A 12675-nucleotide genomic window follows, 5' to 3' on the forward strand; every position below is an offset into this window, starting at 1 on the left:
CAGGCATGAATGTCACCACGAATGTGACCGGCCTTGCTTCAGCTCTGTCATTTGATCCATTCAATGCACTATGCAGCCATGCACATCTAGTTTGCCTTTTACTCTGGTTTTCAGATTACTTTTATAATCAGGTCAGCCATACAAGAGCAAATGAAAAGTATCAGATGATGGTAGAACTTCTTGAATAGAGATACAGCCAGTGCCCTCTCCCAAACCTTCCAACAGCTGTGTTTGGTGTACATGAATTCACCCTTGCAGCTCCAAACCTCTGAGTCCTTGAGCATTCCTTAGGCTGACCTGAAGGGCAATACCACTTTGCTTGATAGATAGGATTTTGCCCAAAATAAAAGTGACATTTTTAGATTTTTTTTTTGTTCTACAGGGCTAGATTCTGTATTTCTTTAATTTATTTTCAGTGTTTCAATACTCTCCACTGTGGGGTTATTTCTTACATTTTCCAATCTCTCATCCAGTGATGATTCTTTACAGCCGCAGTGCTGCTTCCCTTCTTGGCCTGAAGGGTCAGCAGTGGCTGTCCTTTGAGCAAGCCATAACTGAGTCTTTCCTTCCTCGGTGAATCTGAGGGTGCTAACCCTCTTTGTAAAGACTACAATTCTCCCTCACTAATCCAGCTTTCTTTTTCTTGATTTCTTTTTCTTTAGTCTTTTTTTTTTTGTGTGCTTTGCTTTACATCTCTTATGAAAAAAGCAAGCCACCACAATGTGACACCTGATATCAACGCTGTCAAGTGCTGCATCCTGCAGCTCTCCAATCCTACCTTTGCAGTAAAGTTTCTCCTTATCGGACATCCTAAAATTGGTATCCAGGATCTCTATTGCCCAATAGGTGGTCAGCTCATTTTGCAACCTCAGTATATTTCAGTCAAAGCAGTAAATCAAATACAAGACATAAGTAGTGGGCAACAGAGCTTCATAAGATCCGCTGTTGACAAAACTTGGTCAACCTTTCAAGACAAATTTATCTTGAACATTAACCCAAATTTGGGTCACCCAAATAGAATTCTGCTGCAGAGATATATGATTAACATGGAAATTATAGCAATTAATCCTTTTCTATCAAGGTGTGAGACTCTGCATTTAATCTGAAATAAATGTATGCATAAGCTGTTAACAAATATTTAATTCCATCATATTCTTTACAGTGTTCATAGTATGCATATGAGAAAAATAGGAAATAGACTTGGCTAATGATCCTTAGCTTCAAGGCCACATGAACTCCACAAACATATGAGAGGACTTTAGTCTAAAGTAAATACCAGGGCAGTTCTCCAAAGTTTAACTTATTCCTTGGTGACATGAATATTCAATGTGTCTTCTTCCAGAAAACATGTAAAATGAAAACCCCTTTGAGTATTATTTGTTGGCTTTGGCTGGTGAATGTGTGCCTGTGAGCAACTTGTCTGTACAGATACTGTCTTCTCAGGGTTAATTGTTCCTTATTTATTGAATGTCATTTATATAAAAGAAGATGTGGTTTGGGCAAGATCTCCACTTCTGTGATGTCTCACGCCTGCCATTATCATCAGAGAACAGGATCAGAATAGTTGAGGTAGGAATGGAGCTCTGGAAATTATCTGGTCTGACACCCTGGTTTCCAGGATGAGCTGCACCATCGCTTTTCTAGGACTCAAGGTGAAACTGGCATGTAGTTGCCTAGATCCTTCCACTTGCTCTTCTTGAAGGTAGGATTGACCTTTCATGTCAAAGACTGAGAGTAACCTTGCAATGACATATGACAGCTCCATTAGTGGGGTGTATCCATTGGGGCCCATGGAATGCTCCATCCCTAGCAGTGTTCAAGGCCGGGTTGGATGAAGCCTTGGGTGATATGGTTTAGTGTGAGGTGTCCCTGCCCATGGCAGGGGGGTTGGAACTGGATGATCTTAAGGTCCTTTCCAACCCTAACTATTCTATGGTTCTATGATTCTATGGAATTATGTATGTGCAGTTTGAGTAAGTATTTCCTGACCTGATCCTCTTCCACTGAGGGTGCCTCTTCCTTCCTCCAGCCTTTCCCTGTGATTTCTGGAATCTGTAATTCCTGAATCAGATTGGATGTGGATGTGTGAATTCATTCAGTCTGTTGTTATGGCTGAAGCAAGCAGTTCTTCTGGCTAAGCTTGGAACTGCATTTCAAATGGCAAGTGTTTTCTGAGTGAAAACAAAGCTGAAATAGGTATCTAAGGGCACCTTACAACACCTAAGAACACCCACTGCAAGTTTTCTGGGTGGTATCTGTGAATGGGCCAGAATATGTAGAAAAACTACAGAGGTTTTTATAGTCAATACTGATGAGATTCAAAGTGTTAGAGGTCCTTTTTATGCAAGTATGTGACCTACACTAAAACTCTCTATGGATATAACAAGAAGAGATGTGCTTAACCAGGGGTTTGTACTGATGGATTCCATAACTGGGCTGGCTGGAGCAGACATTGCCACACTGGATAAGATGCTGTTAAAACTCTGCCTTTATTACTGTTGTGCTGATTCAGACAGTGGATAAATCTATCATCCACACTCGCTGCTTAATAATCAGCTGTCACAGTCCTTGTAATGTAACACACTCAATAGATTCAGAAATAGGACACACAAAAGGATAGCAAATGATCCTGGAAAGTCCTTTCCAGACAGATAAATGCTACTAACAATAAAGTTGTTATTATTAGTATTGTGATGTTAATGAAAATTATGTACAATTATCTGCTCTTGAAGCTGACTCTTCCCTTTCTGTATAGTTTTTTGATATTGTCTTTTGTGCAGAAGACTTACTAAAGACACCCACGCAGCTTGCAGAAATTTGAGGTAAATGATTCATATTATTTATGCAGCAGATAGTCTCAAGAGGCAAACTAGATCAGGAAAAGATTTCGTTTCCTAGTTTAAGACTTTTGAATAATGGTCACCTGCTATACCACAAACCTGATCTTGTTTTATGCTTTCTTTTAGGAACGTCTCTTGATGAGTCTGCTGCCCAGGAATGTGGCAATGGAAATGAAGGAAGACTTCCTGAAGCCTCCTGAAAGGATTTTCCACAAGATTTACATTCAAAGGCATGACAACGTTAGGTAGGATTGATGTAAACCATGGAATAATTTAAAGCAGAGAATATCTGATAGAAATACAGTGATGCAAAACTGCAGCCAGGTCTTGGAGGAAAAAAAGACAACAATGGAGTGAATATTTGTCATTTATGCAGAGAGGTGAATGGACACAATAGGAAGACTTTATAGTCTTCTCAGAAGATGATGGTGAATCAATAAATGGCTTAGAATAGTAGTGCTGGGAGGCAGGCAACTTTTTTCAAATGAGAAGTCATTCTTTTTGTACTGTATTACATTTTGGGTGAATTTATTTTGCATGGTAATTCTTACACATTTGTATTTTCCTGATAGTAAGATGAATTTCTCTGAATGAAATAGATTTCTGGGTGATAGCACGGAAATGTAGAATTGCAGTGTGATGTAAACTTAAAAATGTGTCTTTGTCCTGTCATATGAGCATTGCTCCTCAGAGGTTATTGGCTGAGGCTCAATTCTATTTCTCACTCTTGTTCAGTAGAAGACTTGTGCAGGTGCCCTCATATATACTGATTGTTGTTAAAGTGCATTCTCATTTGCTATTCTTCTCTGACCCCTCAAACAAATTCCTTAAAGGCCTTCTCTGTATTATAGTGTTTTATCCTACTGCCTCTAGCTAGTTTTTTTCCAAGTGCCTTGCTTCCACACCAAAAACAGTGTCAAAGACGTTTGCTTGGTGCCACCCTTGCACTATGCAAGGTGTAGGCTTAGTAAGTGATGCCACAGAGATACCCTTATTTGTACTGTGGCAATGGAGTAAACCCCTCAGGACCTCCTCCTCTCCCTCATCCACTGTAAAGTTGTTCTCTTACAGTTCAGCCTATTTCCTGTTGAGATGACTGTAACAGTTGCAAGGACCACTTCCTCATGACTGCTTGTTGCATCTCTGTAAGTGAGGGAATCAGAGATGGCTGCAATGGGAGTGTTTAGAGGACTGACATATTAGCTCAGCTTTACACTGTAAAATGAAACATTGCTGAATTTGTTCATTAGCAGTTCACTTCTTGCTAATGGTAAAATATTACATGATGTTGATCAACATCACTATATATACAAAACTCTTGGTCTTTAACCATCACTTTAAAGGTAGCTCTAAGTGTACATTACCTCAGAGCTGATGCTGCCAAGGTAGTATTATCGGTTACAGTCTTTGACAGTTCTCAGTTGCCAAAGTCAGGCTTCAGAGCTCTTGAAGGATAGACTTCAAGATGATAGTGGGCTGTCTTCCTCCTCCAGTTTTCCTTGCTTATGCCTCATGCTTTATGATGTTATCCCACACACACATTTGTGAGGACACTAAATTAAGCATCAGAAAGGTAAAATGATCAAAATGATCATTAATAAATTATCATAAAATGATCAAAAAATATCTGTGGCTCATGAGAAGGAAATAGTCCATATGCAGTTCAGAAGCCATTTCAACACAGTGTACAGATTATACCTTACTGAAGTGGCTCCAGCCAAGGTTGCCATGAGGGATGTGAGGACCAGATGTGAGCTTACCTATGAAAACTCCCCACCAAAGCAACTCTTCTGTAACGCTTAGGAGTATGGTTTGTAATATACAAGAGACAGCTCTTTCTTAAGATTAGGTTAAGTAATGTAGGATTCATCTTTCCATCTTTATCCCTTCTTTGGTCCTACATGCCTGAGGAATTTACAAATTACACATATATGTACAGTGGCTACTGTAGAAACACACTAGTCCTGACTGAATCTTTTCATGCAGCTATAATTCAATTCAGTAATTTCAAGTTGTGTTTCAGCCCTGAATGGAGCCCTCAACACATTTTGTTCTTTGTCTCTTTTGGAATAGACTTTTCCCACTCCATTAGGTACGAATGACACTGTTTCAACACATGCATGGATAAGGGTATGGGTGACTTGGTATGTTAACAGACAGCTTCTCAGTCTGCTCTATAACTCAATTAATGTTCATGAGATAAACAGAAAGTGATCAATTGAACTGCTACCAATTGCTCGAGCCTCTGGTATAACAATTTCATTTAACCTGGTTTTTACAGCGTGAAATAGAACTGACTGCTTTGAAAGAAGAGAGATTCATTTCAGGCAACACACGTGCTGGGATAAAGCTACCAATAAAATGATTCCTCATGGCCATTTAGAAGTTGTTGTAACTCAGTCTGAGGCCGGAGCACAGCTTGCAGTTATTTATATATATGCAAATATTTCTGGTCTGTACTGTCTTCTAGAAGGCATCAGAACTCAAAACACTTTGGAATTTAACTTACCCATTTTAATGCTTTTAAAAGCTGTCATCATGAGCCCTATGAGTCTTTTGTATGCAGTCTTTCTGAGCTCATAAGACTTCACAGTGAGCTAGTTTATGTAAAAACACATCTGCCTTTGCTCTTAGTTTTAACTGCCCTCTCACTTTTGGAGAGCATTGTTTCTTAATCATTACAGTGAGCTACAGATAAAATTATCAATAGTTTTTCATTAGGGTTGATCTTCAAGGGAAGCAAAACCCCTACAGGTTCCTTTCTGAGGCAGCAGTGCCATTAGAATATCATCCTTACTGTAAATTGGACTCTAATTAAACAAATGGCCCAAGTGGAAATGAAAAACAGGGCACACAACCCCTCCTTACATTGCTGAGCCTTTGTTTATACAAGTGGCTCCACTGAAACCAGCAGGACTATTCAAGTGCACAAAGCACATGAATGAGTGTTGTTAAAAGCGAACATTTACCACCTATAAGCTCTTAAATCTTTTGTGTAACTTGGCAGGGTTTCTCCTCCTGAACACCCTGTAAAGTGACATAGAAAAGGGTTGCTCTGTCAATACTCACAGTTGGGAAGCAGCTTAAATCCCTTAGACCAAGCCACAGGCTTCCCTCGCTGGGTTTTAGCAGGTGCTGCAGCTTCCTGCAGTGCTGCGAGAGAGCTGCAGTCACTGGGCAGGCACTGGCTATGCCTGCCTGCAGGGATCAGAGGAGAGGAAACAGGAATACACAAGGTCCTGGAGGGATGACTCAGGCCTTGTCAACACAGCAATGCTCCACATAGCCAAGGAATATGAGATAATGATGCATGTAACTTGTATGCCTGTGTTGAAACAGCTCAACGCCTTGTTTGTGACAGAGATGAGAGAGATGGCTGTTTATAACGCTTTCTTTCCTGAAGCTGCTCGCTGCAGTGTTCATTTGCTTTTATGCAGAATGTTTATACCGGAAGCAGTTAGGAATAGCTGTTTGTGTATCAAACCAAATACTCCAGGTAACTTTAAAAATGGCCTTAAGAAAGCTCCATTAAAAATCAGAATCATGGAAACAGTGGTTTGGGTTGGAAGGACCCTTAAAGATCATCTAATTCCAACCCGCTGTCATGATCAGGGACATCTTTCACTAGAACAAGTTTCTCAAAACCCTGACCAGCCTGGCCTTGAATACTCCCAGGGATGGGGCATTGACGGCTTCTCCAGGCAATGTGTTCCACCCTTATAGGAAAGAATTTCTTCCTTGTATCTAATCTAAATCTACCCTCTTTTAGTTTCAAACTGTTACTCCTTGTCCTTTCACTACAGACACTGGTAAAAAAAAATCTCTCCTTCTTTCTTGTCAGCTCCCTTTATATATTGAAAGGCTGCAACGAGGTCTCCCTGGAGCCTTCTCCTGGATGAGCAGCCTATCTCTTTCAGCCTTTCTTCATGGGAGAGGTATTCCACCCCTCTGACTGTTTTTGTGACCCTTATCTGGATGTGCTCTAACAGGTCCTTGTCTTTCTTGTGCTGGGAGCCCTAGAGCTGGATGCAGTACTCCGGGTGGGATCTCATGAGTGTGGAGTGGAGGGGGAGAATCCCCTCTCTTGACCTGCCAGCCATGCTTCCCTTTATGCATCCTGGGATACAACTGACTATCTGGGCTCTAAGCGCACAGTGGTGACTCATGTCCAGCATTTCATCCACCAGTACCCCCAGGTCCTCCTCTGCAGGGCTGCTTAATCCATTCATCACTCAGTCTATATCCACACTGGGGATTGCCCACAGCCAGATGTTCAACAAGGCCTCTGGCTGAATTTCATGAGGTTCACGTGAGCCCACTCCTCAATGTTTGTGGGGTTTAAGTCATGGAAAGGGTAACCAAAGCTGTTACCTTGAGAGAGAAAATCAGTGACAGAAGTGTGTCTTGCATCTCAAAGTGGTAAGAGGGAAAGATTTCAGACAATCTACTGCTGCTGTCTTGTGCTTTAGGAATACTCAATATCTGTTCCTCTGCACTTTTGTAAGCAGGCAGGCAGCGTTAGAATCAAGCAAACCTCTATGGTGTCATGCTGAGCTTAAAATCAAGAGCAGAAGTTTGACAAAGCTCTGCTCAATAATTGATTATCTTTTCCCCTAGACTTTAATTACAATATTGACATGCTGTTGTAAGTTATGATGCTGATCACTGTCTATCTGAAAGCCAAAGGGGTTTAAGTTTTTACCAGATTAGCCAAACTTCCTGATCTTGTGAAATTACTGATAAAAACCTGGTATGACTGAAAACTACAGGACAGATACCAGGTACCTCAAAGAACATAGGATTGCAGAGGTTTTGGTATAGCACACAAGCAAAGAGAATGGTAGCTCCTTGGGGTCCCTTTGCTCAGCTGTGAGATGGAGGAGTAAGGGCATTGCTGAGCCCCTGGGCAATGAGGCAAGGTCAGGCTTAGCACTGTAATAACTACTTAGACTTGCTAACCATCACATTTACATGGCTTCTCATGGAGAGCAGTGCTTGAACCATGTGTAGGCTGTGCTATTGAACAAACAGAAGGAGCCTTTGTCCTTTGTTTCCACTTTCTTTCCATTTTCATTTCTCTTCTTTCTTTAATAGTTTCAGTTTAATTGAGATTGTGGGGTTTTTGCTTTTTCACCAAGTGCCCCAATGGCATCATTAAGATTTCTATGGAATTAAAGCAGGGAGAGTCATATCCCTGAATGGCCGTTAAGAGAAATGGTTGTTAATGGGTAGTTTCTCTCTTCTTGTTTTTATATATGATAATACCTATATTTTTTAAATGAAATCACTTGGCAGTCACTGTGAAGTGTCCCTTAGTACACTGTAGCACAATGAGGACTCTCTCATGCATAAATAAGGTAGCCCTAGTTTACTCTGCTTTAATCCTCTCTGAGGATGTGAACTTCCTTGGCAATTAGCGATTAAGCTCCAGTGAATCAAGGCTACTTTGCTCTTGAATGAGTGCATCTACAGGACTGATTAATGTGCCTTAACACTGATGTCACTCCTCTAGTTGCTTTGTCTTAACTTTTCTAAGTATATCAATGTTAGACATGGCCTACATTTAAGACTGTAATTATTTTTGCGGGAATTATATATCCAGCTCAAAGGAAAAGGAATTTCAGTGTTCATTTGTGTTGTGCTGAGCAGCAGGTGGAGACTTGTACTTTGAACATATTTTAATGTATTTGAAAATAGGGTTTGGCCCTGGAAACACTTCGGGCACATCACTGGAATTCTGGCACTGTACATCTTATCATTTCTCTTGTTAACACCCTGACAACTTTCATGACCAGAGCAAGAATTGTGATCTCTTTTCTGTTCTCTTTCTCTGTGGCAAATACTGCTGCGTCCTGATAAATGCCTTCTGTGTCCTTCATGTTCAAAAAACCCAAGCAGGATGTAATGGGAGAAAAAGCTTATTGCATGAGATGGGTGATTTGACTCCATAGTCAAAGCCTGGTGTCACAAGTCAAGATCCTGCCCTAATTTGTTTGAGACATTGTATGGCAAAGAGTACATGTTGGAGCTGCCCCACAATACTTGCAGTCCAAGTAGTAAGTGAAGAGGAAACACACAGGCACAGAGAGGTGAAGAAGTACAAGAGAGAGTATTGGTTAGCACACCAGCTAAAATAAAATGAATCAACTAGTGAGTTTCAATGCCATGTTTAGAGTATCAGAGCTATGTGAGAAAGGGTCACCCTTCTCAGGACTGTCACCTCTGAGTGGCAACAGTCTGTGGAAGCAGCAGGCTAGCTGTGCTGCTTGCCCTTTGGTTCTCCAAAGCCTCTGTTCAACCACTGGCTGTTTCCTGCTATCCCTGCTGAAAAATCATGTTTGTTTACTTGAATTTCAGGCTGCTTTCAACAGAAATGCAGTAGCTTCTCTGGCTGTAACATCTCATGGGTGTAGAATAGAGCAGTGTTCCTCTAAAGAAAAAAGGCAGGGCTTGTACCCACAGCATTGCCCCCATTTGTGCCATGTCCAGGCATGGTTCTACTTTGCACGTTTGAAGAGTATACACATTTGTGAAGAACCTCTAATGCCAGGAAAGTGTAACAGCAGTCACATTACCTAACCAATTATATTGGCTTCAGGATGGATGGATATAGGTAGCTGCAGTATGAAATAGTTCCCAGGCATAACTGAACAACTGTGTCTGAGCTCATGATAATTACATGTTTTACTTTAAAATACCTACCTATTGCAATTATATGCTCAGTTATGTATTGTGGCTACATTTACAGACTTTTTTGTAGTAGATTATACTTTTTTTTGTATAATTACCAGTGGTTTGAAACTAATGAGCATTTTTCAAGAGTTTAAAAGCTTAACAAGGATCCCATCCTGACATGTTAAGGTTGTCATATGTAAAATAACTTTCAGTTTAGCTGAATGATTATGCATAAATGTATTTTCTGTGTTCTATGCTTAAATGATTGAGAGTTTTGATGTAAGTCTACATGTCAGCAGTGTAATAGTTGCTCTGTTAGTCATCAAGACATTGTTATACAGTGTCCACAAGCACTGGGCATTTCTAGTTTGTGTGTATGTGTGTGTTCTTCATTGCTAAAGACCTCTGTAAAGAGAGAACATTGTTATTACCTTAAAGGCCTAACCCTGCACCCTAAATGCTGGTTTTGTTGGTGCTGTGGGAGCTATTACTGTAAATGTGGTTAGACAGGAAAAAAGTGGAATGCTGTATTTAAAATGGAAGTAGAAAAATAAAACCAATCAAAATGTAGAATGTGCAAAGGATGAGTTGTGAAATGGTAGCAAGGATAACAGAAGCTGTTATTATAAAGCAGCATCTACATTCCATACAAACAGGATCTAATTAAAACTTGGAAACTACATGACATGTTGGATAGCAACAGTTGTTTTGTCTTTTTCAACTGTATGAATTCTGATGTGAATTTAGGTCATAAAGCAAATGGGTCATAAAGCAAGCTGTGTGAAAGACTTTGCTGCACATTTAAGTACATTGGAAAATCTTCAAGGAATTTAGGAGAATGATTTGATATTAACTGATGAATTTCCAGGAAGAAGAGCCTAGGGCTGTCGAACAGCAAGGATGTCAGTGCAGAATTCAGGGAGTAAGTAGATGTTGATGGGCAAATATACAGAGCACTTTGTTGGCATTATTGCACTCTGTTATTATTATTGTTGGTGTTATTGTTATTATTATTGTTGTTGTTATTATTATTGCCTTTTACCTTCCCCATCACATGGTAGGTTCACATTCATGACAGCAGAGGCACGCATCAGTAAAATTAGCTAAATGCTGAATGTTTCACTATAAGAAGCATTTTTGTTGTGTTTAAACAGCAAAGGAATGGAAGCCCATTTTTTTTTCCTGAACTCAGGCCATTTGGAGCAACTTTCTCATAGAGCTTGCTCAGAGGAGAAGAGAGTGGGGAGACTACCCCAAGGATTAGCATGACAACACAGAGGCTTTCTATGTAGATTAAAGCCATTGAACTTTGAATGAGTTGGTGTTGTGCATTAGGGATACATTACTAACCTGCTCCAGTGGACATGGGATTTTAGCAACTGGGTTAAATGAAATTATAGAAGCAGGGGATGAGTAAGGAGCTGTATTTGCTCTTTTCTGTAGCTTATGGTGAATGGGAAATAGTAGACTTGTTAACCTTGCTTTTTTAACATCTGATTTTTAACTATAGAGTTAATGTTTGTTGAGGGGAAGGAGAATATGTAATGCTTAATTTAACTTGCCATTTACAAGCTAGGTTTTACACTATGCAAGGTATACTCAGGCCATGTAGCTTGGGACTGTTTATTAGCATTTGCATAAATAAAGACTTGTTTGACATTTATAGTCTGGATGTTGGAGATAAATGCATCAAGTTCCTGCAGTGGGCTCTGAACCTCTACCAGCAGATGAAGGAATCGAGATAATTAAAAGGATCAGAGCTCCATGGTATCTGCACAAGAATTTTTACTTTCAATCTCACTTTCAGCTATCTCCCTCATTGTCAATCAGATGGGTAGGAATTGTTAAAGCAGATTAAACTGCTGGGCATCAAAACCTTGCTAACATTGATGGAAGCTGGACACTTCCCTGAGCCATACAGCATGGTACAGAGAAGCCTGGCCTGACACTGTGGATGCTGGCTCCTCACAGGCTCTGTAAGACCACATCACAGGGCTACAGTCCACAAGTTACTGACTCCTGGCTTTCAGTACCCCATGCAAGATTTATCAGTTTGGCTGTGGGACTCCACCAGTGCAAAACCTGCCTTTGAAACCAATCTTGCTGAGCAGATCCCAGCTGTAAAGAGGAGACATAGTTATTCTTTTTGCTCCTTGATGTGACCATGGGGAAACCTCATGAACGAAGTGCTTTGCCATATCTACACCGGATAGGTACACACAATAGATATACAGGCATTGAAAGTGTTCCAGGGTTCTCTACAGCAGCTGACAGCACCGGGCTGATGCCTATTTGTCTGAATCTTTGCCATTTCCAACTAGCGCTTTATTGGTAGTGTTTCAGGGCTTGTTTGAGTTAGTGCTTTGGGTCATGCTATAAAAGAGGATAATGAGAATGTGAAGACATCTATACTGATGCCTCTGTGTTTTTCCTTTCCTTACAGCATTCTGTTTGCAGACATTGTGGGGTTCACTAGTTTGGCATCACAGTGTACTGCGCAAGAGCTGGTGAAGCTGCTGAATGAGCTTTTTGGCAAATTTGATGAATTAGCTACAGTAAGTACAACATTCTTATTTCAGTTGAGTTTAAATTCCCCTCTGAAAAATGATGCATGAGTTACATGTTAGAAATTTGTAATAAACCAATATAGCCCTCTGTGTTGTGAATATTTAAAGCTTCCTAATCTTATTAGTATTCTGGAGAGAAAACAGTCCATTTAAATTGTTTAGGAAAGAAGCTTGAATTCCTGTTTTTTAATGTAGTTTCCTTCCCCCTCTTTGGAGGCCATCAATGCTCTTCATTGGTTTTGTTTCCATAAAATAGAGGTAATATTTCAATATTTACATTTCCATCCTGCATGGGAAAAAAACAAGAAAATGGAAACTGTGAATATTGGCAGGATGGCATAAAACTACTTTCTGTGATAATAAGAAGCTGGAGAGTAAAATCAGTTCTTCACAGAGAGCACTCCTTGTCACTGAAATGATGGTAGCTTTTCAGAGAGGCTATTGTAGGGAAAATGGGATCTGTATCATAACTGATGCTTATGTTTTGGTGATTGCACTTACATTGTGCCAGATTCCCCGAGGAAAAGAAAATGAGAGAAATGTTCCTTGCTTATGACTCCTACTAGTCTAATGGTACCACAACCACTTGACAA

General features: G+C 40.2%; 1 protein-coding gene across 1 annotated transcript in view; it reads left to right on the plus strand.

Moving 5' to 3' along the window:
• The window catches only part of ADCY1 (adenylate cyclase 1), a 136922-nt gene that overhangs the window by 55428 nt on the left and 68819 nt on the right, over positions 1–12675 (plus strand). Inside the window, exons 3-4 of the mRNA XM_034065282.1 lie at positions 2967–3085; positions 11959–12070. Coding sequence (XP_033921173.1) covers positions 2967–3085; positions 11959–12070 — 231 coding nt within the window. The remainder of the gene's footprint in view (positions 1–2966; positions 3086–11958; positions 12071–12675) is intronic.

The sequence above is a fragment of the Melopsittacus undulatus genome, chromosome 1 (assembly GCF_012275295.1).
Source record: "Melopsittacus undulatus isolate bMelUnd1 chromosome 1, bMelUnd1.mat.Z, whole genome shotgun sequence".
Lineage (NCBI taxonomy): Eukaryota > Metazoa > Chordata > Aves > Psittaciformes > Psittaculidae > Melopsittacus > Melopsittacus undulatus.